Genomic DNA, 25,634 nt, shown 5'->3' on the forward strand with positions numbered 1-25,634 from the left:
TCTAGTTGAACTGTACTGACACCAGTGATTTTAGACTGGAGATAAATGTGGCCCTTGGAGTCTGGATTACCACCTGGAGGCTCTGAATCGATAACAAAATGAAAAGTTGTTTTGTTCCAATTCAGGACAACTTTAACCCATAATCCAGAGTGCACGCAGGAGGTGAAACTATTTTAGCAAAAGAGATTTGTCTGCTCAGAGCATAAACCTAAACAAGCTTAAGAGTGCATGGTATAATTTAATGGTGTTGAACATTGAAGCTGCTGTTCCTATAGCTACTGAAGGAAGCTTAGCAACCCAATGCTGAGCTTCTGGGGCATGGTAATACTGTCTGAGATAGCCTAAGGAGAGCATGAGGATGTGTCATCATTACCCATGCATTAACCTATCTTACCCTCACACACTGTACTGTCATTGCACTGAAAGCAGATCTCACAAGGAGTTTCTGCTCAAAAAAAAAAGGTACTTGATGCTACCTAATTACCAAATGATCCATTTTCCTTTAAAAAAGTAAAAACAGAAAGCACCAGTCTGCTTCACTGTTTGAAAGCTGAATCCTCACAAGATGCAAGTTAAAAGTTAGGGCCTGTGCACGTACCTTCCATAGGTGTTGGACCACATGTCAGTGCAGTTAAAAGCCCATTGGCAACTCAAAAGGATTCCATGCCCACAGGAATAACTATTTTAGTTGATGAGGAGGCAGGACTGTTGTTCCATCAGCTGGGACTGGGGGAACTGAGCTGGTCTGATGTGCTGCAAGACATCTTTCAATTTATCTCCTGCACAACTACATGAGGGTCCTTGGGTTAGCATGCAAAGGGCCAGGCTGTCAGTGTCAAGAAAGACACTGCTGTTCTCCGGGTATCTGTGGGCTYACCTCCGGGTTGATTTAGCCTCCTCCCTTACACTGAAGACAGCAAGGTCATCCTTGGGTCAAGTCTGCCCTGAACATGTCTCTGGACATCTTGACCCGAATGACTCCCCTTTCTAATTTGAGTGTAGCCCCAGTGTTTCAAGGCTAACACCACATATACTYTTTATCTTCTGTGTTCCTAGGTCCTTCTTGGCTGACCAAGACTGGCTTAGAAGGATTTTTACCAAGAAAATGGGGACSGACAAGGAAAACCCAGTCCTGAGGAATGTGCTTATAAGCTTCAACTTGCTACTGCTAGGCACCGTTCTCAAGCCTTTTGAGTGCCGACTAGAAGTGACAACAGAGGCAGCCAAGAGGCCAGTGATGGATGAGGAAGGCAGTGTTGCCAACTGCAGTCCACCCCTCAAAGAGCAGCCCATGGTTTTCCACCACATCTACAATATTAACATTCCCCTGGACAGCTGCTGTTCCTCAGTGTTCAAGTCTTCAACTGAGGAGGTGAGTTCAGAAGACGACAGGATGGCGGAGTATGCAGAGACCTCAGACAGCGAGAGCCAGGTCACCTTCACCCACAGGATAAACTTCCCCAAGCAGGCCTGCAAGTGCTCCACCTCTTTCCCGTCCATGCAGGATCTGCTGAGCAGAATTGAGATGCTGGAGAGGGAGGTCTCCATTCTCCGGGACCAATGCAACTCCAATTGCTGCCAAGAAAATGCAGCCACAGGTAGTAATATGATCCTGTTAGATCTTGGTGGGGACTAAGGGCTCAAGCAAAAGAAAGGAGGAATGATTGCARGCTAGTGATAGCACCTGGTAGCCAGGAAGGAAAATCCATGTTCAGCCATGGCGACATGGCCACACCTTCACTCAGGCCACTTCATTAGGAAGGCCTAAATTCATTAGAAAGAAGCCTTGTTTTGATCCTCTGAGGTAGGAAAGCTCCTAGGAGAGGGATTTACTAACTCAAGCACACATGCTGGCGGGCTACAGCAGATGATCTCCCTAACCTCTCTATTTCTTACCAATTCTGATTAGAGACCCATAACTTCTCACAAGACAGGGAGGAGAGAGACATTTTCTATTTCCTAAGGCTTGCCTGAGCTGAAGGTAGCACTGCAGGAGGCAGCAATAAACAACTTCTTCATCTTCTCTGTAGGAAGAGTGAATAGATAGGAAAATCGGAGTCAAAAAGAAAACAAATAAATACAGGGAATAACTTCTGTTGCCATGAAAGACATAAACAAAACCTATAATGCAGGCACACAACTATCAACAGGATACTTCAATTGGATAATAATAGGCAAGCTTTTACGAAGTTTTCTGGGAGTCCTCCATTACAGTTACTCTTTCAAAAGACACAGTTCAGTCCTTTTCTACAAAGTCGCTCTTCAGAGCCAGGGAAATAGTCTGCTGTTATAATGAGATGGGTTATGAAAGGTTTGGTTTACAGACTGAATTTCAACAGTGTGGGAGCTAGCACACAGATTATTTTCTGTACATCCCAGAGATCTTCGTAAGAGCAATGTTTCACACAGAGTATCTGTCCTCTCAGTCAACCCAGCTCCTTCCAGCGTCTTGGTAGGAGTGGATGCTCTAATGAAACAGCTGTGGGCTCTTCTCAGGGAGGAACAGTTGAGCAAGTTCCTTGAGCTGAGCAAGGCCAGGCATGCAGTGCCCTTTGCCCAGCAGTGAAACTGCTCTTCGGGCACAAACCAACAGAGTGAAGGAAAAATCAAAAGCAAATCTTTTCTACSCAGGGCTCTGTGCACTTCTTTAAGTTTTGCAGCTATTAGTATGATTTTCCAGTGGCCTTCAGGCATACTCCTCTGTTAACGACATGTTAAAATAAACACATGACTCAGGTCAACTGTATGAGGGGTAGGAGAGTTAGAGTAAGGGTCAGAGTGGTAACAAACAGGAACCTACGTACACAGAGGTGGTTCAGAGTAATATCTGTGTAGCAGATGGAGGTCAATACAATCCAAGTAATGAACTCAGTCCTCATCTCTGCCTAATATGGTCATCAGTTGCATTAAGTAGAAGAAAAATAGAAAACTCCCAAGTATGCCTTTCCTGCACTGTAAAACTGGAAGTAAAAAGTAAAATCAAGTAGGAAATGCGGTGGGGAAAACATGTTTTACAGAGGCTCATTTGAAGCTGTGATGGGCCTATTTAGGTTATGTGCAACATATGTAGATGGTTCCATTAAACATTTATCACTCAGTGGAGCCTTCCCTCCAATTGCAGAGGCACACTGAAGTAAATCTGGAATAATTTCATTCATTTTCCTGAAGTTGCTTTCATTTCACTGCACTGCAAATAAGATCAAGAACCCTACCCCGCAGCCTGAAACATTTCCCCAGGGAAAGCCTCTATATTCCATCAAACTCACAAGCATCCACTTTCCTCTTTTGGTAACTTAACTAGAGGCTGAGATCTGAACAAAATCACATCGCAGTTCTCAGGATTTGCAGTTAATATGGGAAATACCCTGCAACATATCTCAAAAGGGCTGGTGTGGCCCAATGAATAGCCAACCTATTTTACAGGAGTGTTTGATCCATACACACCTGGAGAGTGCCTTACAGGACCCATCCCACTGCAGAAGGTGCCCACGATGAAAGCATGGCTTTGGATCTTTAAGCAGATGAACAAGAAAGGCAGTAAAAATTAGCAGGGGGAAGTTATCAWTGTTGATACAAGCCTTAAGCTTTAGGTTGGTGCCAGGCTTCTAAGCAAAACAGAGATGCATTGGTCATGCCAAACTGCGAGTAGCCAGGCTCTCCTTCCCACTGCTCCCTCAGCACTCCAGGAAGCACAGTGCCAAGGTGCAAGACAGAACACAGGCATTGATTGCTTTGGGCCACGTGGATGCTTCAGGTTTCAACCCCACCTTCATCAGGCTGCTCTGTGGTGTGGGGTGGAGGTGAGGGAGGAGATACCTTACGGGGCTGGTATGGTCCTTGGGTGAGAAGTGCTGTATGTTCCCACCTACAGAAGGAAACCATTAGAAGACAGGGAGGGCTCAAAAGGAACCTGAGAAAATTGTGGCTTGAGGCAGATAAGTTGGCTTAGTTGGCTTTTTCCCTAGTGAAGAGCTGAATCAGGGTAGGGAAGAGCCACCTTCTGCTCATGGGGTTTCTCCTAGCCTTTCCCCAGTGGTGCTTTTGGATGCATTGGCTGGGGAGGGAGAGTAGACTCTGATGGGTGGCTCTGCGTGCTCCCAGGGCAGCTGGATTTCCTGCCGCCCTGCAGCGGGCACGGCAACTTCAGCCTGGCGGTGTGCGGCTGCGTCTGCGACGAGGGCTGGGTGGGCAGCAACTGCTCRGAGCCCCGCTGCCCTGGGGGCTGCTCGCACCGCGGCGCCTGTGTCGAGGGCCAGTGCATCTGTGATGGTGGCTATGGCGGAGATGACTGCTCTGAGCGCCGCTGCCCTGCCGACTGTAGCGACCGAGGCCTCTGCGTGGATGGTGCCTGCCTCTGCGAGGAGGGCTTTGGCGGAGATGACTGCGGACAGCCCCGGTGCCCCCGTGACTGCTCCGGTCGGGGCGACTGTACCAACGGCACCTGCTTCTGCCACGAGGGCTTTGCTGGTGATGACTGCAGCTGGCCCCACTGCCCCAACGCCTGCAGTGGCCGCGGCACCTGCCTCCAGGGGCTCTGTGCCTGTGAGGATGGCTACGCAGCACCCGACTGCTCTGCAGGTAGGGGCCTGCCACGGGTGGCCACCATTTCGCGTCTTTGCGGTGGTGGCCATCTTGCATTCAACGCTTTTCTGCTCACCCCTCCGTTCTTCCCTGCCAGTGGCACCACCGGAAAACCTGCGTGTGGCTGGCGTGGGCGAAGACAGTGTGGAGCTGGTGTGGGATGGCCCAGCAGCGGCAGCGGAGTTCGTGGTCTCCTATGAGCCCGTAGGACCTGGGGGCAGCCGGCTGGAGCAGCGGGTGCCCGGTGACTGGAGAGCAGTCACCATTCGATCWCTGGAGCCCGGTGTCACCTACAACCTCAGCGTCTATGCCATTGTTGGCAACGGCCGCAGTGCCCCTGCCACCGCCAAGGTGACCACCTGTAAGTACAATGACAGCCACTAAGAATCTCTCAGAAAATGCTGTGTTTTGGCATGCTATGGATGTGGCTAGTTCCCTTCCCCATTACAAGTTGGCTCCCCGCAACAGTTGGAAAGGGGAGATATTGACAAGCATTATGAGGTAGGAAAATGGGAATATGAAGCTCCAGCAGAGACATCTGAACAGGGTCCTCTGAAACAAAGACAAAGGGAGGGCATGGAGAGAGCATCCAGCCACCTCAAATGCTTGCAAACCCGTCATCAGCTCCGTTCAGGTGGGATAGTCAAGTGCTGTGGAGCGGGTCGCTGCCATGTTGTCTTCCTTAGTGATATATTCCCTAAAAGCAAACCCAAAGGTTCATCGAGGTGGGGGAGTCCCAGGGCAGCAAGGCCAGGAGCAGGGAGCGGGGGCTGGGAAGCCACAGCCTCCCTGCTCACCATGCTGGTGCTCCCTTTCAGACCTTGCCATGCCACAGGGGCTGAAGTTCAAGACCATCACGGAGACAACTGCTGAGGTGCAATGGGAGCCCTTCTCCTTCCCCTTCGATGGCTGGGAGATCAGCTTCATCCCCAAGGTAACACTGGCAGCACTGGCGGCTCTCAGTGCGATAGCTTCAACAGCATGTCCCTTCCTCTTCCTCCACTCTCTCATCCCTTCTTTCTGCACATCAAGCTAATTTAAGGARCCAAGATTTAACTGAAAAACCCTTAGCTTGCAGATGGCAACCTTCAACAATTTACAGTCACATGCACAGATAACTCCTGCCATAGAATTTTAATTGCAGCAATGAACAGGTAGAATTTGTGCCAGAAAAGATGAAAGGATGAAAATGCTGCCCTAAATATTGCATATTTTCTATGCATGATAACAAAAATTGCAAGTCAAGTATTTCATCTATATTCATAATTTCTATACCATTTATCCATAAGTATAGCTTCAATTGTATAGCCTCTTTACATGAGCATTCAAACCCCAGCAGTAAAAGAAATGCTGATTAAGGGCTCAATTATGCCATTTTCATTTGTGTAATATTCTTGTTGGAGTAAAAGGCCGCTCTGGGCAGCAGAGAATGGCAGAACTTGGCCCTAAAGTTTTAAAAGCTCTTAACTGTAAAGGTACAATTAGAAACACTACTAAATGAGGKCCCAATTGCTTTAAATAGCTCATTTCCCACTTTGCTTTCCAAAAGCATTGTAAGGATCTCACTGTAATTTTTGACCGACACAGAAATTTTTTTCCAAAGTTGAAGTTCATACATTGCTGTTATAAACCCTGAGGTAATTTTATCCACTGTCAGAATAAAATACGAAACAATAAGCCCATGTAATGGAAAGGTCACCAGCACTTTTGGTTTTGTAGCAAAAACTAGCATGTTGTTAAAATGTTTCACTGATACTCATGAATTAATCTTTACAGGGTGCCCATAAAGYAGATAAGTGATTATATAGGCATTTTAAGGGATCACTGTGGTAGAAGTGAGTTTCTCTCCTGGATTATTTATTTGTTAAAATCTATYTCCACTTTCAAGCAGCTGCATGGACCTGACTGTTAGGGCCCCAGGGACCAGGTCCTCCACAAGAAAAGTAAAATAAAAACCCCAAGCACTTTCTTCCCATCCTTTTAGCTTCATAATAGCTTTCCTTTTCCTTTGTCTTGAATGTTTGAGCCTGTCTCAAAGCATTCTTTTTGAGGCCAAATTTGTCTGAACTTTAAATGATGGGCAATGCTCCTCTTAAAACTGTCAAACCAACTGAAGCACTTCAGTATTAAAACAAGGGAATCAAGTGCAAAAAGATAGCTTTTCTGGGGCTGTAGGATTTCAGAAGGAGCAAAGAGATGTAGCTCATGGAGTGTTTAAGTGTGTTGATATCGGTCGATGAAGTGCTTGTTCCTGTGCTGCAAGGCTTAATCTCTTCCCGACACCCACGGTGATAAAATTGCCTTATATCACACTGCCTTTCCTACTAAAATAAGGCAGAGGGTGCTGTCTTCTCACTGTCCTGGAAGCAAAGCTGTCCCCGGCAGACATCAAACATAACCCACCTCTTTTCATTGCCACACCCCAAATAAAAGCAAAGGTGGGCAGCCAGAAAAAAAACAGGCGCATGTAATGATATTAATATCGCAACTCACATCTAAGCCATAGGCTTGCAAAAGCCAGAGTGCCCTACCTGTCCAAAAACTGAGYGGGAAGCTGACTATCCTGGCGCCTGCTGGTTTGGGAAGGGTTCATGCATCACCCTGCCATGCTCCCATGTTACTCACATGCCATGAGAGCCATGTTGAGCAGGGACTATGTATTTGCTCATGGTTCAAAGGGAAAAGGCAGAACAAAACAAAATCCAACAATACAGAACTTTGTGGTACAGAGATGCAGAAGTAGAGATAAGGGTGAAAAGATCAAACAGTGAAAGATTTAGGATAGAAAATCAGGGAGGGTAAAATGGCAATTTAGGAGTAAAATGGAAGATTTCCTATTTAAATGAGAACAAAGATGAATATGAATTGAAAGCTATGTGCAAAATTTGTTTAAAATATTCTTAGAGAAGACAGCAGAGAGAAAAGATCCAGTGTTGAAACACTGGCAGAAAAGGCGACATTTACAATTGCTTAAAGACTTATGTTTTTCAGAGTAAAAACATAAAGGGTAATGAATTTAATAAAGATATGTAAAAGGCAGTGTATGCCAAAATGAAGGCCTTACAGTTTCTTATCAATATACAAACTGCAGGAGGCTCCTGGCACCAGAGCAGCAGCTGCTTCGGCAAAGGCAGTCTAGCTCAGGCTCTGATTTCATTACCATGTCTCTTCTAGAGGCAATTAGTGGCAATGYACACACAGACAGCAAAATAATGCATAGAGGGAAAAAAATAATACAGGGAACAGGGAAGAATTCTTCAGACCAAAAACTTGAATGCATGGTGCTTCATGGGTGCGAGATCTGTGCAAGTCCATGAGTCCGGGTGGGAAGTGGCAGGCACTGGGGTTGGGCCCTTCCCCATAACAGGGTGCTCCTGAGCCCTGCTGGGTTCCCACATGTGTACGCCAGCAGAGCCCCCAAATCCTCCCCTGCTCTTGCACCTCTGTTTGGTGTTGCTAATCGCCATCACTCGTTTGACTCTGGCAGAACAACGAAGGCGGCGTGATTGCGCAGCTCCCCAGCAGCGTCACCACCTTCAACCAGACGGGCCTGAAGCCGGGTGAGGAGTACACGGTCACTGTAGTAGCCCTCAAGGAGCAAGTCAGGAGCCCCCCTGCGTCTGACAGCATCTCCACCTGTGAGTGAGCCCGCCCCTCATGTGCCCAGCTTCCAGAAATAAGAGCCTGGTCACTTCCTCTGGTTGCAGAAGAAACCCTTACATCTGGCATTACTCCAGCAGGGGTAAAATTAGTGAAATTAGTGATTGTCTTAAGCTGGGTTTTTTTTTTTTTTTTTAATTCCTGAAAAGGACACTGGTTTAGGGTTCTGTGAAGGCTTAAAACAATTGTTTTGATCATCTCCCCGAGTGTCCTCTCTATCAGCAGTAATTAGCAATCCTGCACTTAGTAGACTGATAGCCCCAGAAGTGCGTCCTCTTTGCCATGCCACAGTCAGGAAAGCCTACAGTGCTCTGTACAAGCACATTATAATTCCAGAAATCACAGACTTCCTACACAGAACTCAGTTCCAAGCACAAAACCGGCTAGTCAGCTAAGCTGGGGCCACAAAATCTGCCACACCAGGTAGTTAGAGCATCATGGAATAATGGCTTCCTTCAGTCAAACACCCCAAATTTTGGAGGCTTAGCCAAATACTCTGAATGCCAGAGSTGCATTGCAGCAATAGATTTTTCATGTAGTATTTTGTCACGCTCCTTCACAAACTCCTGTTGGCACAGAGGAAATTGTGATGAGGTTAATGGGGTTCTGATTGAAGGTACTGGTCAGCTCTTATTAGACATACAAATAAATTCTTTTTCTAACATAAAACTCACCAGAGGCACATTTCAGCGTCTGGACATCCCTAAGAAGCATCTCTATAAAGGTACTGCCTACTTAAATAACAGAGAGATTAAAATTCCCACCTGCATTTGTGTTGCTAAATGCCCTCTACTCCCACCAAATCAGTCAGATCAGGCAGTAGGGCACAGAGCTAGAAACAACATCATGTCTCCTCCTAAACCATTTATTTGTCTGATCACTTCTCTGCCTCATTGACAAGACGAAATTCAGTAAGTGCACAGGAAATGGCTCCACTCCTTGCTTGAGGARATCTGGTGATGGGCACAGCACATAGCCACCACACAGAAGAGGCTCTCCATGCCAAAACTGCTGCAATCCGACTTGGCAGTCGCGCAAACAGCTACCTCCATCCAAGCTGCTGTAACAGAAGCAGCATTTAAATAGCTCCGGGAAGGTTATAACGAGGTGGTGTTCTCTTTAGGCTGCTAATTTGAAGCTTAGTAGAGGCAGGGTCTGTCTCTGAGCCTGGTGAGAGCATGACAGAGCGAAGGTTGAGCCACCCGCCACAACCCTTGGCAGCTTGCTGCAGGTTTTAGCTTCCTTGACACATTCCTAGCCTATTGCATCTGAGCTTTGCGCCATGTGGCTTAACAGAGACATCTCCTGGTCAAGCAAATCTTCTTTTCCCTTTCCTGAAAGGAAAGGAAAAAAATGCTAATACTTCAAGCTCAGTGTAAAGAAGTGCAGGTAGTAAGGCAGGATCCTAGCTCTTCACTGCAGAAGACATCCAGCACTATCCTATTTGCTATTGCCCCTACCTATTTGCCCCTAGCACTCTTTTTTTTTTTTTCCTCTCAACATCTTGTGCTGGGTGATGGGATCAAGCTGGCAAGGAGTGACTTCATGCCACACAACTTGCCAACAACTTGTGAGTAACCCTGATGCTCTCCAGCACCATCTCCATGATGGGGGAATTGAAGATTAAAGTGGGACCTGGAGCTGACTGTGCTGGACTTCAGGCCCCTATTCTATCACTTTGCCCCCCAAATATAATGCCTAAGTACTCCTTACTTTTCCACTGCAGTTTCTTTCCCACATCTCACATCTACTGCTCCAAATTACCCCACACTTATTTCCTAAACCTCTCTGTTAGCTATCCAGGCAGTTCTCCCCTTGGATCTTCCCACCCTGAGACACAGTACACACTTACTCTGAAATGACGTTTTTATTATATATAATATATGAGCTGTACTTGCATTTAGAATAACCGGAATTACAAAACTGGTGTGTTTTTTCCCTTACCTTGGAATTATATAAGCTGTCACAAGTGCAAGAAACCATCATACAATGAAAAGGTGGAAAATTGACCAGAAGAAGTGCCCAGCAGGCTGTGCATTTAATATATATGTTACATGAGCAATAGCCAAGCATTTCCCTCCTTTCAGTTGCTAAAACAGTTAAGGCTGGAGATGCTGTTGGTCTCAAAGGATCACTCAACTAACTCTGAGCCYATGCTTTTTAGAGCTTTAGTTTTTGGAAGTGCAGAGCAGGAAAGACTGTACTTCTCTAAAAAAAGCTGGAATGTTATAATAGCCTCATATAAGTTTGAGGCCAAGAAGCAGGAAGTGAAGAAACAAATAAAGAAAAAGCATCTCTCAGGAGATGCCCAGCATGAGTATTTTATCTAAAATCCCTTTTTTAAAAAGAGGCTTGGTCAACATCCAATGTATTGTTGTATTTCTTGCTCATTCGGAAGAGCCACAGTAACAGGTGCCATTTTCTCCTCTCTTCTCCATGCTAATACCTCAAAAACTGCCACATTATTAAGAGCTGGCTAGCTCACCGATCTTACAGCTCAAATACAAACTAGGATTTGGCAGCAGAGCAGGAACACTTCTAGACATGCACCTCATTTCTTGATCATTTGAATCAGTTCTCAGCCCACAATAGTTAACATATTGTCAATGCCTTTCAAAAGACATAAAATCATCATCATAAATTTTGCCAGTGATAGAAAGGCTAGGRAAAGAGTAAGTCAAGTGGAAGGGAATTATCAGTAAAGAACAGTTCGAATGGCATGAAGAACTGGGCATGCAAGAACTATGTGTATTTCAACACAATCCAAACCATGAGTATTCATCTATGAACAAAGAACATGGACCATAGTCAGAGGCAGAGGTTTTGTCCTGGGAGGTTCTGCCTGCAAAAGCCAGAGAAGACTTCCTGCTGATGAATAGCTTAAGGCAAATGCATAAATTGCATTATAACTGTAGCAGGCACTGATGGGAGAGTTTCTGGGTCCTGGTCTGGTGTCTCATCTCTTTTGAGCTGTGGATAAAGCCGAGAGGGCCTAGAGAATGGCCATGATGTTGGATTAAAGATCTGGGAAGCCCCACAGGAGCCAATCCCATGGGCATCTTGCCAAGGCCCAGCTGATCATCCCTATGACATTGTTTTGTTGCTGCTGCTCTCCTCATGTCCCCCATCCTGACCACTGCCTGTATGTCTCTCCTCCAGTAATTGATGGTCCAACCCAGATCTTGGTGCGGGATGTCTCTGACACTGTGGCCTTTGTGGAGTGGACGCCGCCACGCGCCAAGGTGGACACCATCCTGCTGAAGTACGGGCTGGTGAACGGGGAGGGAGGGAAGACCACCTTCCGCCTGCAGCCCCCGCTGAGCCAGTACTCCCTGCAGGCCCTGCGCCCGGGCTCCCGCTATGAGGTGGCTGTCAGCGGCCTGCGAGGCACCAACGAGAGTGACGCCGCCCTCACCCACTTCACCACAGGTAGCCAGATGTGGACCAATTTGCTAGTTTTTGAACTCAGCATCTAAATACCTTTCATCCCCCTGAAAAGGGAGCAGGAAGCACCTCACTTAAAACCTGACCAAACCCAGGTGTGGGGAACACGGTGCACTGACACCCAGCTTTGCTATTGAGCGCACATCCCCAACCTCCATGAGGCTCTTGTCTTGTGACATTCCTTAAAATAGGTCCGCCGCGCAATAACTCACTGTGTGAGCTCTGCTTCTACACATCGCCAGGGCATATATAGCTCAGGCTAAGGATTTTTCCTCCCTAGCAGATCTGTGCCATAGCTGTCTGTTCATTTTTGCCTGCAATACAGCAGCAATTATCAGCACTTAAAAGGTTCAACCTCAGCTAGTGCCTTCTTATCTGCAGACATTTGTTTGTCTATTCTAATTACAATCTGTTTGTGAGAATTAAAACTCATCCCAGTTCTGCAGAGCATAAACACTGCAGCACAGGCCAAAATGTCCACGGTGTAAAAGTTGGACTGCACTTTTAGCGGTCTAGTGGAGTGGAGCCAGTGGTAGTCCACAGGACTTGCTGCTGCAAGAACACACCTCATGAGGTGGAGGCACACACTGCCGCCAGCTGCAGACAGGCTGGCCTTTAATGAGGGTGTGCATTTGCATAGCTGGATCCAAATCAAGGTTGTGCCAGACTGCCTCTGCTATGGCAAGATCCTTTCCCCTCCTGCAAACGAATGAGCTGAAATTTCATCTGATACAACAGAAGGACATAATAGCACAAGGATAATGTCCAAGTTAAGATTCGGGCTCAAGTTAAGGTGTCTCAGATACCATAAATAAAGCAAGTCAACAGAGGAAGTGAGAGATCCAGCTCACACTAAAACAGAAAACTGCTAGATTGTCAGTTGAAATGTCCTCTGTCCATCATCCACTACTTGTTAAACTCCATTCCCCTCTATGKCCTGTGCCCCTTGGAGATCTTTCACATTGCCCTGAGCATCTCAGATTAGTCTGAATGCCAGTGCTTAGGTGACCAGATCAATATCTGAATTGAGGTGTCAGTCACTAGGTGAGTCCCACCACTGTCACCTCCTACCACAGCATCCAGCTGCCTGCTGGTAAAAAGTCCCAGACAGCTGCAGGTCAAGACCATCATCCCACCAGCTTCAAAAAACCCTTGAACTCTCTCTAGGCTGGAGCCCAAAGCCATACTTTAAAAAACTGAAGCCAGAAGTGATGCCCTTAATAACGCACATAGATAAGTAGGCAATTTTTAAATGAACCTAAAGTATGAGAAATGTAATTTGAGAAAAATCAGAAACCTTTAGGCATGAGATGCCTGATTTTAAAAAGATGGTCTCTCYTGTACCTGCTCAGCTGTCAGAGTTGAGGCAGATGCATTGCCTGAGGAATCTGTAGCCAAATGCCTGGAAGCAACACAGTTAAAGATGTGGTTATCTTATTTTATATCTCATATGAATACTGGTCAGTAAAACTTTAATTAATGTTAAGCCTGCAGATAGCTACCAGGTTTAATTTACCATGCCATAAAGGAGGAGGTAGAGAGCATGTTTCAATGCTGTTTTACAGTATATAAATTACCTGTCATGTATATTACTGGTGGATACTCGTCTCCCATTACAATAACCATAGTGCATGAATTGTGTGTGTACATATAAATCTCTATACAGATATATATTTATTACGAGAATTTCACTGCAATTGATTTGCTGAGTTGGCCTTCCTTGCTTTATTTCTAAGAGACATCACACAAAAAAAAAACATAAAATTCTGATCCAGTAAAGAACAGTAATTACTCTTGCCTCCTAGCATTCAACAACAGCCAGATCCTGTCTCGCAGTGAGGCCTACGCAGACCTGCAGCTTGCAGGAGAGATGCACTGTGCACATCTGAGCAGATATGGTACACAGCCTTAGCAGTGCTGATACCCAYAGCACAGCATCACTCAGAGCAATGTCTGAACATGAATGAGTCCATAAAGAAGCTCAGGATCTTCCAAGCTACCAAGAAGAGAGCTACAGCGGCTCTATTCAGTGCTTTACTGATACAGAGCCTTTTGTTCCCCTCTTACACACAGTGCCTCCGTTTCCCTTGGTGCAAATTGGAGGAAATAACAAATTTATTCTATTAATAACATGCTGTTAGCTCCAGGAGTAGCTCACAGAGGGGTGCTGTGACTGCATCAGTGTTGCATCAAGCTGTGCTGAACTGCTGCTTCTGTCCCTTGTGTTGCACAGAGATCGATGCCCCCAAGAATCTGCGTGTGGGTGCCCGAACAGCAGCCAGCCTTGAGCTCGCCTGGGACAACAGCGAGGCTGAGGTGCACAGCTACCGTGTGGTGTACAGCACTCTGGCCGGGGAGCAGTACCATGAAGTACTGGTGCCCCGGGACAGTGGCCCAACGACCAGAGCCACCCTTGCAGGTAGGTTCCCTCCTCCAGTGGAAGTCAGATTTGGGTGCTAGAAGYGGAGGTCAGATTTGGGCAGTAGAAGCCCTGCACTGGATCTCCTGTGGGACCCACCAAGTGCCCAGGGCATGCCAGCTAGAGCTGCCAGGAAGCAAAGGGAGAAACAGGGGAAGGTATTCTAGGTGGCTCTGCAAACTATATTATTATCCTCTCTTTCCTTCCTCCCCAAGAAAAGTAGCATTTTTGTGGTCCAGGCAGACTTGACATGGAAGCAGGCTGGTGCACATCCCAAAGCACTGTCTACCTAAGCACAGAAGAAATTTGAAAGTTACTTTAATGGGAAAGAGCCCCATAACCTACTGGGCATGAGGAAGCTGGGATCCCTAGGTTTGTTACCCTTTTCCTAATCTGGCATTCTAACGCTGTTTGAATCAGGGATCCCATTTTTTTTGTGGGTCTCCTAGGTGTTGCATTATTCAGGATAACACATGGATGCCACCTGCGATTTGTAAATACCACTCACTCTGAGCATGACCAGGGAAGTCACAAACACCCATTTCAGAAACACCATGACAAACTACACTATTTTTTCCCAGCTATAACTGTTTGCCTGCCAGATCTGCACTTCCAGTGGCATCTGAGGTAATGAAATGATTCACATACATGAAAAAAAATCTCAGTAATTGAGCTTTGCGCTCACCTAGTTCTGAGGTGCGCCCCACCATATTTTCAATTTGAYATAGCAGCATTTCTCTTTGCTCTCCTGGCACCTTCCCAGCCCAGAAAGGGCCCAACCACTGTGTTTGTTGGGAATCTCCCCACACATCAGCCATGCAGGTCTACAGAAACAAGCCTGATTGAAGACTGTAAAACAAAAAGCTGCCCATGCGTAGATAGTGCATATGCCCCATTATCAGCAACAGGCTGGAATTACACACCATGCTCCAGACACTTTCCTGCCACTGCCAGTCTCAGACAATGTTAAGCAAAATCTCCCTGGACCTTGTTAACAACATGTTCATAGACAGTGCTGTCCTTTAGAGCTCTCTGTAATGATTCTATTCCCCTCGGTATTTAGCTGCTCTTCCATTACATGCCTCAGCTCCAGAGACATGGAGGCTTAATCAGTAACCGTAACTGATTTTTATATGGTGTTTGTTTTCCATCATCATCATCATCATCATCATCATCATTTAAGTGCAATGCTGCTTGGTCCCAGGGTACTGTACAGTAAACAAACACAATTCTAATTACAGCAGAGAAATACCACCCAGCTAAAAGAGAAATCACTTAAATTTCACTTGAAGGCCTCCGTTTTCCGCCACTGGCACCAGCAGCTGTTTAGCAGTTCCGCAGCAGCCAGGCAGCAGAGGTGGAAAGCAGTGGTAGCACGACTCATTGTCTGAGACTGGAGTCGAGAGGCCACCCCCCACTCACTGCACCCCAGACCTGGGACAAAGGGAAGCCCAGGAAGGATGGCAGCAGACACTGGCACCTTGGTCGGGTACCTGGGAGGTGGTGCTGAGCTCTGAGGTGTCCCTCGAAAGATGCAAATCTTCCCTCACTTGGCAGAGATGCAAAAGCAGGGCTGGAGTTTTGTAAGCAAAACTACAGCAGCTGCCCTTAGTCAGCTCTGTCCGGCAGACCCTGCCTGGGGACTTCCTCACTCCATGGTCAGCTCTCCCAGCACACATTCACAGTGCTCAAAATCCAACCCAGAAGCCAGCATCGCCATTGCGCTGAGGGTGCTCAAGCCCCTTGRTACCCCAGCGGTCTCCCCCCAGCACCCCTGTTCCCACCTAGCCCTCTCCCGGGAGACTGTTGAGATTTATGTGACCCAGTGGTGCAGACCACCTTAGAGGGTGTCTCCAGCACCCACAGGCCAAAAGCAAGTGCTGACTCCTTTTGCTGGCTCTATTTGCTGACTCTGCCTCACCAGGAGAGGCAGAGCCAAGAAGAATTCTGGGTTTAAAGAGGAAGTAAACCTTAGTTTACCCCATAAATCTCTTTTTGAAATCAGAAATGGCACATTAAAAACACCATCAATATTTCCATGCCCAAAACATCTGGGGGAGATGTCATTTTGCATCCTCCTGTTCATTTTTTTTTTCTCCTCTACCGAACTAATTCCCTTCTCTCAGACTATTTTCCTCCTTCTCAGCAGACTTTTATTACTTACAGGGTAGGAGCAAAGGACAAAGTCTGTGAAACCACCAGCCTATTTTTCAAAGCATCTGCCAAAGTGTTCAGGAGCCAAGTCCCTGCTCTAAGTCCTCCTCTTGGCCTGTAGYACCACCAGGCACTTTAGCAAGAGGGACAGAGCAGCAGATGAAGGCATCATCCCTCAACATCCCTTCCTAGGGAAGGTATGTATGGTGTCTGGAGCCAGAGCATGCTAATCTCCCAAATGCACTGCAGAGGAGCATGGAACTCATTGCCTCTAACTCCGTCTCTGTTTTTCTGAGGCCKTTGGTGGGAAGCTGGCAACCTGCTCCTTGCTTAGATATGAGCCTGGCACTCAATCTTAAAATCACTGTTGAGCTGGCAGGGTGATACTGCCTTGAGGCTCAGGGCAGAGCTGGAAGCACAGATTTGCTGGGGTGGAGCTTTTCTGCAGGTGATGCCCTGGCCAACTACCATGCTCCCTTTTTTTCTGCAATAGGAAGCAAACTCTGCTATCCTTCCAGCAGCAGCCAGCAAGATAAAATCTCATGCAACAAGGCACTTGTGCTTTCTGTGCACCACACAAGGCAGGAGGAAAGGACAGCATTAGGGTGAGATCCCACGTTATGGCAGTGCCGTCTGCATGCAGACAAGCTTTGCTCTGCCGGTGGGTTTTTCTAGCCCGATGGGAAAGATCAATAACGTGCAGGCAGAAGAGAAATAAAGTCATCAGGAGTCAAACAGACGTGACAGACAAACCCAAGAGATACTCTGCTAAGAGAAAATAATGATCAGCAATAGGTGCTCAGGAAATTAGCTAGATTAGCTAGATTTCCATCTCCCTTGAGACAGGAATTGCAGAATATGTCAGCCACAAAGAACATGTTTGATTCACTCCTAGGAAGACTGTGCCGTTATTAATTAATGTGCATTTCATTTACCCTGCATATTTTTTTTTAAGAAACTAAGCCCATGACAATATTTGAGGTTGAATCACTTTGGGGACAAATATGATTTCTTCATCCTTCCTATCTCAGCTTGCTCTCACTCACAGACACAATTTGTGCCTCCGTGTAGATACTTAGAGTAGATCACAAAGATCTCAGCAACAACTTCTTTTTTCTTTTTTTTTTCTTTTGTGTTAGAATTATCCAATTTCCCTGGCGAGAGGTTTTTAAAAAAGGGCTGGCTCTTTCCTTTCAATCTGCACAGAGACTTGCCAGCCACTAGAAACACAACTTCCCTCTTCTACTAGCAATTTCACTGCCTTAGCAGAGTCTTGGCAGTGGCTGCCATATGCACCTTCATATGTGCTCCTACTCCAGTGCTTTCTGCTTATGGTAGTCCATACATTTTTTAGGGATCACCATCCACTTATTCCTCCAAAACTTCTTCAAAACCTTTTCTCATCTCAGTGGTAGGTACTGTTTCTGGCAGCCAGCACATTTGACCCCTGGGCACTGAAACTGTTGCTTTCGAACCTTCTCTGAGAACATTTCCCAATGCTCTTCCGAGCGTCTTTTCCACTGTTCAGTGATTCCTAGACAAAGCTATCACAACACGCTTGCTAACGAAGAGGGAGCGGGGAGCTCATAACCTCGCAGCAGCACACTGCTCTCACTGTGTCTCCCTTGCACTTCCTGGTAGATCTGGTGCCAGGGACTGAGTACGGCATTGGAATATCAGCCATCATGGATGACCAGCAGAGTGTGCCAGCCACCATGAATGCCAGGACTGGTAAGTTTTCTGCACTAGAGCAAATCACAGGACAGTATCACACAGAGCAAATGTTTTCTGCTCACACTAAGCATGCCAAATCTAGCATTTGGAGCATAGCTCCTTCATGGCAAGGCACTGGTTGTCCTCACCACCCTTCCCACAAAATACCAGTCATCCACTCAGTATGGCTTGTGCTTGGGTACATCTGTCTGCACCCCTAACTCCCACTCCCAGAGTCTACTCAAACTCTTCAACCCAGCCCTTACGTGCCTTCCCCATAGAGCTCGACAGCCCTCGGGACCTCCTGGTGACAGCCTCCACAGAGACATCCATCTCCCTAGCCTGGACAAAGGCCAGCGGGCCCATTGACCACTACCGCATCACCTTCACTCCAGCTTCGGGGATGGCCTCTGAAGTGACAGTGCCCCGGGACAAGTCACAGCTCACTCTCTCAGACCTGGAGCCTGGGACAGAGTACACCATCTCAATCATAGCTGAGCGGGGCCGCCAGCAGAGTTTGGAATCCACTGTGGATGCATTCACAGGTACAGAAGGGTAAACTGATCAAGGGCCAAGCATGGCATGGTCCACCATGCTTGGTACCTCTGCCAGGTGGACACATCTCTAGCACAGCCACTGTTGGGATAGCAAAGGGGATGAGAGCAATGATAAGGTGGCAGTTCATCCATATGAGAGCAGGTTCATGGACCTGAGAAGTGGGACAGCCTAAGGGCCTTGCCGGTTCTCATAGCTCTTACCATCTGCATTCAACACACCTGATTTGTTGGTGGCTCCCATTAGGAAGAGGCAGAGGAGGAGGGAATCACCAACACGCACTATACTCTGTAGGTCAGGCTGTCCTATTTGCCTGTAGCAAAGAGAAAACAAGCCTTGAGTGGTCTTAGAAACCTCTCTGCACAAAAGTTCTACACAGAGTCCCATCATCATACAGCCCTGCGCAGGGATTTGTTTGTTGGTAAAGTATCATGTTTTCCCCTCCCAGTTATGCCKGTTGATCTCAATACAGTTTTGGATCAAGGGAGAGTCAAAAACTGGTGTTTTGCTRCATCTGTTGGATATTTTCTGAACCAGAGACAGGATACTGTAGTTTGAGTACTTAGTATGATTCAGACACCAGGATTTGCAGATGATCATGCTGCAGACAGTGATGTTCTGAATCACTGATTAATATGAGCCTTGGATGGACACATATTACCTGGCAAATCTCAGTTGTAACCACCTCACAGGAGCAGGTTTGCATTTCCACCTCTCTGGCTTTCAGGAGTCCGGCCCATCACACAGCTTCACTTCTCTCACCTGACGTCCTCCAGCGTGAACATCACCTGGAGCGACCCATCACCACCAGCTGACCAGCTCATCCTACAATACAGCCCACAGGGCAAAGAAGAGGCACGGCAGCTCACACTAGATGGCACCAGGAGACACATCAGCCTGATGGGGCTGCAGCCAGCCACTGAGTACCAAGTGTCGCTGGTGGCTGTGCACGGCACAGTCAGCTCAGAGCCCATCATGGGCTCTGTAACTACAGGTAATGTACCACCCACAGAGACGTCTGAGGGCTCCTCAGCTCAATTCAAAGAGGGACTTGAGGGAGACATTTTTCTTAAAGCCAGGAACCTAAGTTAGAGTTGATGAGGCAATTTGTTTTTATGCAGAAGCAGTTACACTTAGGAAACATTTTATGGGATTTACTATAGGCTGCATGAGCACACCTCCTGATTCAGGCTTCTCTAGATACTGAGCTCATATACCATTTCATCTCACTTTGTCTTAGGCCCTTCTTTGTCATGGCAACAGAATCTAAAACAATGCCAGYGGATTAAGCATTTTATCTTTCCATAATCCCTGAATCCCCACCTCAGCSAAAATTCATATTTGTTATTTAGCTTATGCTCCCAAATCCCCTTAAAACCAGAATCGTCTCCCATGCTTAGCTATAGAAATCACAACCACGCACAGTAGGGCAATCACCAAGGCTAGAACCCTAGCCAAGTGGGGAAGCAGGAGGCAGACACATCAATGGCCAGGGATCCACTATCAGAACTAATATCATCCCACAGGCAGTCCAAGCTACCTCACACAGTTGTGCCAATCCTGCAGTCCTGGCAACTAAAACTGGAATGGACCTTACATGGTGTTGGCTGCTCAAGTTCTAAGCAAAGGGCAGTTTTCTGCACTAGTAAAAGAAGTCTGACCTCTAACACCTTTGTGTCCTCCTCTCTCTTGCCCAGGGATCGATGCTCCAAAGGACCTCAGGGTAGGAAACGTGACCCAGGACTCCATGATTGTCTACTGGAGTCCTCCCATTGCCACTTTTGATCACTACAGATTGTCCTACCAGGCTGCTGAAGGTAACAGCATAGCTGACTCTTGCATGTCCTCTGAGCTACCCTGCTGTAGACCCCTCCAGGGCTGCCTCCAGCCCCTTTTGGAAACAAGCCACTAAGGCTCCCTACTCAGAGGGAGCCTCCTGGCATCCCTACCCAGTGGTGTGCCTGCAGGTGTGAAACTGCACTTTGGCCACCTAGCACCAGGCTCCAAGATCTCTTGGAGGGCCCAGCTTTGCCCTTCCCTACTGAGCATCCCCTGTGGACCCAGGAAGGGACAAGGCAAGCAGTGCCACGATCCCAAATTTCTTCCTCTGCTCCTACAGGGAGAACAGACACCATGGCGATCCCCAGAGATGCTACCGAACACACTCTCCACCGCTTGCAGCCCGCTACGGAGTATGAGATCACTGTGAAGAGTGTGCGGGGTCGGGAGGAGAGCGAGCTGGCCTCTCTCACCGCACACACAGGTGGGAAGGAGGTCCCCAGGAAGGGAGACAATAATATGACAAAACCATGTCCATTCCCAGACTGGTCCTGGAAACTGCACAGTCACATCGGCACCATCTGTGAGGTGTGAAGGACACCCAGACACAATGGTTGGGTGTCTTTGCAGCCACATTAAACTTCCATAAGAAGGCTGTTAATTCTCTGCGAGAATTAAAACTCTCCCATCCCCAGACTGTTGTCAACATCCTCAATGAAAGGTTCTTTAAATCCTGAAAATATGCTAAAATACTAGGCTACGTGTCAGAAAACTCTGGAAAGGCCCAGTCCAGATAACAGACCAGTGCAAAATACTGACACTTTTGATATTCAGACAGCCCAGAAATAAACCCTCCATTATATATATACACAGGCACAGGTATATATATACATATAGGCACAGGTATAAATATACACACATATGTATGTGTATATATACATATACATACACATGTACATATACCTGTGTCTGACCAGCATGAGCCAGGACCAGATCAGAAGACAACCTGAAGTTCATGATTCAGGGCACAGATGCTCTTCACACCTCTGATTTGCCAAATCTGTCTTTCCTGTGCAGCCATGGATGCCCCCTTGGGTGTCACTGCCACCAATGTCACTCCCACGGAGGCCCTGCTGCAGTGGAACCCACCGCTATCGGATGTGGAGAACTATGTCATTGTCCTCACCCACTACAGAGGTATACAGAAATCTTTGTGTTTGTCTGTGCCAGCAAGCTGTGAGATTTGCCAGRGACTATTGCAGCTTAATTCCTTTAGAAACAAGAAACAATACCATGCTTCAGACCAAACACTATCAGCAGTTAAGCTGCCAAACAATTACATTGATGATACACCATGAGCTATGATACACCTTGGTGTATCATAGTGTATCAACAAAGTAGTTGCTTTTGCTCATAAGATGATATCCTTCAAYACATTTCTGAGAAACAGACAAGAAGCCTAACTCATCTTCTCTGACTTTCAGTTGCAGGAGAAACAATTCTTGTGGATGGAATCAACCAAGAGTACCAGCTGACCAACCTTCTGCCCAGTACCACCTACACAGTCACCATGTATGCTACCAATGGGCCTTTCACAAGCCAGACCATCAGTACCAACTTTACAACTTGTACGTAAAATAACTTCCTCCACTCCCAGCTGTTACATGCCTTTAGTCATTTGTCCATCCAAGGAAAAGAAGCCAGAAAGACTGAGCCATCAAAGCTTGTTATGTAAATGTAGATGTAGTTGTTACAACGYAGATGTTACAAAAGGACACCCAAATAGCATGGTTTGGGCTTGGCACGGGAACTGAATTAAAAATGACAACAAATATAAGCCACCACTTTCATAGGATTTTTTTTCCTAAGAAGAGAAGACCCCTGATCAGGTCTTTTTCTTGCCTAGAGCCATGTCCAGAAGAGTGTTAGAATTCATTTAGAGTCGAAGAACCTGCACTAAGGCTCTGCACTAAGTTGCAGAGCTATTACTCTTCAGAGAAAGTGCAGGCAGAGGAGCACATTTAGAGTGTTTGCAGAGGTTTGTTCCAAGCTGGGGATGGGTGATCTGGTCTGCATCGTTAGGATGAACTTTTGGCTGTAGCATAGAGTTGTGAGCGTGAATCTCGGGTAATTGAGCTGGGGATCTGCTCAGAGTGAGGAGGTCTTATGAGTGTGTATGAACTTGCATACTCTTCCGTGGGTGCCCATCCACCCTTGCAGTTTTGGACCCTCCAACAAACCTGACTGCAAGTGAAGTCACCCGACGCAGYGCCCTTCTGTCCTGGATGCCCCCAGTGGGAGAGATTGAGAATTACATCATGACCTACAGATCAACAGATGGAAGCCGAAAGGTGAGTCCTCTCAAAGAATGAAGCTCATCAAGTCAGAGAAGAACATGACAGTGGGGGAAGTGAGCAGGGAAAGTCCAATAAGRCAAAAGTAATGCTGCTTAATTTAGGAAGACTTAAGAAGAGTACACACTATTTCTCCATAAGCAATATTTACTTCAGATAAACAATTGAAAAAGCATAAAGAGAATGCCTGGGGCAAATTTTATGCACACCTGCAAGTCTGGACAGAGAGAGTATAYCTGGAAAGTTGGAAGGAAGAGTGAAAATTCAGGTCTTTTGAAAACACAAGCAAGTGGAGGTAGGAGACAATTGTCTGGCAAACAGAGCAACTAGAGATGGTATTGGGCCTTTTTGCAAATAGACAGATACAGACAGCTAATTAATCCTGCAGTACAATATATTTGATTAATGAGTGTACCCATGCTTGCCTGTCTGGAAGAACTGCTCCTAACTATCAGAAATACGTCACTGCAAATTGTCTCTTTTCTTTGCCAGCACAGAGTGGCCAAAGGATAACATTTTTGCAGAAAGAGTTCAATATAATGCTATGTGGCTTTGGCTGAAGACCAGAAAAAATAATGTGAGAGGAATTAACAGAGCCAAAACTGACCGATAATAAATTTGGCCAGCTCTGCTCCATACAGTGCTAGGGCAATCTGTCATGCCCTATATTGAGTGCATTCAGATACAAGTCAAGAGTCAGTAAATAAAACACACTGACTGCAAACATATATATCTTCAGGAAAAAGAATTCAGCTTTGTGTCCAAACCAACTTTCTCTGTCTCATCTAAACCACTCCAAAAAGCTATATGTGTCCATGGACATGATGCTGGTTTTCTGTGCTGGTCTGAAGTCCATCTTAAGGAATTTGTGCCTTTTCAACATCATGTCACATTCTGTGAAGGCGTAGAAATAATGCCTAAATGACACAGCCCTTCCTATTCCCTGGCCTCATCACATCAGTCCTCCCTCCAGCTGATGTTTAAAGAAAGTGATCCCAGTTCCTCAGCCTCACTAACCCGCTGGTAAAATGGGGGTGATGATATCTATCTGCAAAAAGGAAGGTTGAGGACTAAGTTTGTGGGTGTACTTAAGTGCCCTTGGTCAGACAACAAAGGTGGTAATAGCTTTTGGCTCCCTTCTCTAGTCACTAGCTCCTTACGCTCCCCATTGCTTTTCTCATCTGTTGCTTTTGGTATCTACCTCATTCTGGGACTCACGTATAGGAGCTGATTGTGGATGCCGAAGACACGTGGATCCGCCTGGAGGGCCTTTCGGAGACAACAGAGTACACTGTGCGCCTGCAGGCTGCCCAAAACGCCATGCGGAGCGGCTTCACCTCCACCACCTTCACCACAGGTGAGCACTTACACCACCTCCACTAAGCCACACGGGCCTAGCTGTGCTGCTGACAACACAAACCACTGTTACAGACGGCAATACTCCTATATTGACAAGGCAGAAACCTCTTCCATTGCCCTGCTTTGTAGACAAGGTCTGATCTCTTACAACTATGAAACAGATAAATTTCCATCGACATCAGTAGAGTCACAGCAAAGTGGAGTCGGCATGACCATATGACTGTGTTGCCACTGCTTTTATGTCCGTCTGGTTGCAGTGTTCCCCCCTCTGCCAACTGTACACAAGTCACAATCTGCTAAGGCAAAGAGGAATGTTTCCATGATAAATTAAATGGTTGGTATCCAACAGCCACTGTAACCCTTACAGACCGAGCACTTGGCTAGTAAGATTGAAAATGCATGAAATGAATTGTCCCATTCTTTGCAACCGTTAACATTAGAGATTGTGGAAAGCATATAGTCCCTACTCTCTTTGAAAAGCTTTGCAAGAACACTTAGACATAGTGACTTTTGTTCTGGGCCAAATCTAATTACATTTCTCCTAGATTTCAAAAACACTAAGAAGCCTAAAGATGATATCCATTCCCCGGCACTGAAATACATCTCTCTGCTTGGAGTTCACTTTGGAATCACTGTGGACACCCTGCTCCATTCTAGTTACATGTCTTTTCACCTGCTTTGAAGAGATAATAGAAACTATTTATGTCAATAAAAAGGAAAAGACTCTTTTCTAATATTTCTATAGAATGGGCTTTTCTGTTATTCTCATCTGTTATGTTGGCACATAAAGCTAGTACAGTTCAAGCAGGTGATGGAAAAAAGGGTGTAATCTTTGAGGTGGCTCTGCAGTCAGAGACAAAATTGCACAAGGTTGTATTAGCATAAAACTAGCATGAAACAGAAAAAAAAAGCCACTGATGGCAGACAATGAGAACACTGTTTCTATTAAATAAAAATTGTGTACCTTGGCAGTACAAACCCTGAACTGTAACCAGGTGAGACTGAGGTTGGCCTCTGTGGCACATGGGAAGGGGGTCYTCCCTGCCTAAGATTTGCTTCTTGAATTTTGCAGGCGGTCGCGTCTTTGCTAATCCTCAGGACTGCACGCAGCACCTGATGAATGGTGACACGCTGAGCGGAGTGTACACCATCTCCCTCAACGGCGACCTTGGCCAGAGGGTGCAGGTCTACTGCGACATGGCCACAGACGGAGGCGGGTGGATTGTAAGTAGCTGTGCACAGCTATCATCCAAACGGGGCCTTTCCCCTGCACCTTTCTTCTCTCCCTGATGGGATTTAGAAGTCATGCCACGCTCCTTTCTTCACAAAGGCAATGCCACCCTTTAAGGGGGGAAGGTGGCAGGAGAGGCAGGGTCACACAGCAGAGCATTCACTTGCAGCCTGCAATGATTTTTAAAGCAAAAAGGAGCAACAGCATGCAGGCAGGGTGAAAAATAGATGTTTCTGCATACCAGACATTTCTTTACCCTTCTGACTTTGCTTCATGCTGTGGGCTGGCACAAGAGCCAAAAGGAAGAAGTTGCCAAATCTGCTTTTTCCTTGAATATTGGCTACTCTCTCAATCTTTAGGCTCTCTTCAGATCTTTCATAGGGGC

The 25,634-nt window shown here is 46.6% G+C and overlaps 1 protein-coding gene across 1 annotated transcript in view; it reads left to right on the forward strand.

Moving 5' to 3' along the window:
* Window positions 1–1,076: 1,076 nt before the first annotated feature.
* The window catches only part of TNR (tenascin R), a 32,310-nt gene continuing 7,752 nt past the window's right edge, over window positions 1,077–25,634 (forward strand). Inside the window, exons 1-17 of the mRNA XM_026039830.1 lie at window positions 1,077–1,598; window positions 4,102–4,578; window positions 4,679–4,942; window positions 5,400–5,515; window positions 8,069–8,219; window positions 11,401–11,670; window positions 13,919–14,104; window positions 17,900–17,989; window positions 18,253–18,516; window positions 19,254–19,520; window positions 20,224–20,343; window positions 20,646–20,789; window positions 21,383–21,502; window positions 21,790–21,933; window positions 22,526–22,656; window positions 23,884–24,016; window positions 25,091–25,242. Of these exons, the coding sequence (XP_025895615.1) occupies window positions 1,106–1,598; window positions 4,102–4,578; window positions 4,679–4,942; window positions 5,400–5,515; window positions 8,069–8,219; window positions 11,401–11,670; window positions 13,919–14,104; window positions 17,900–17,989; window positions 18,253–18,516; window positions 19,254–19,520; window positions 20,224–20,343; window positions 20,646–20,789; window positions 21,383–21,502; window positions 21,790–21,933; window positions 22,526–22,656; window positions 23,884–24,016; window positions 25,091–25,242 (3,522 nt within the window). The 5' untranslated portion in view covers window positions 1,077–1,105. The remainder of the gene's footprint in view (window positions 1,599–4,101; window positions 4,579–4,678; window positions 4,943–5,399; window positions 5,516–8,068; window positions 8,220–11,400; window positions 11,671–13,918; window positions 14,105–17,899; window positions 17,990–18,252; window positions 18,517–19,253; window positions 19,521–20,223; window positions 20,344–20,645; window positions 20,790–21,382; window positions 21,503–21,789; window positions 21,934–22,525; window positions 22,657–23,883; window positions 24,017–25,090; window positions 25,243–25,634) is intronic.

This window comes from Nothoprocta perdicaria, unplaced genomic scaffold (assembly GCF_003342845.1).
Source record: "Nothoprocta perdicaria isolate Ctin4 unplaced genomic scaffold, notPer1 scaffold_243, whole genome shotgun sequence".
Classification (NCBI taxonomy): Eukaryota; Metazoa; Chordata; class Aves; order Tinamiformes; family Tinamidae; genus Nothoprocta; species Nothoprocta perdicaria.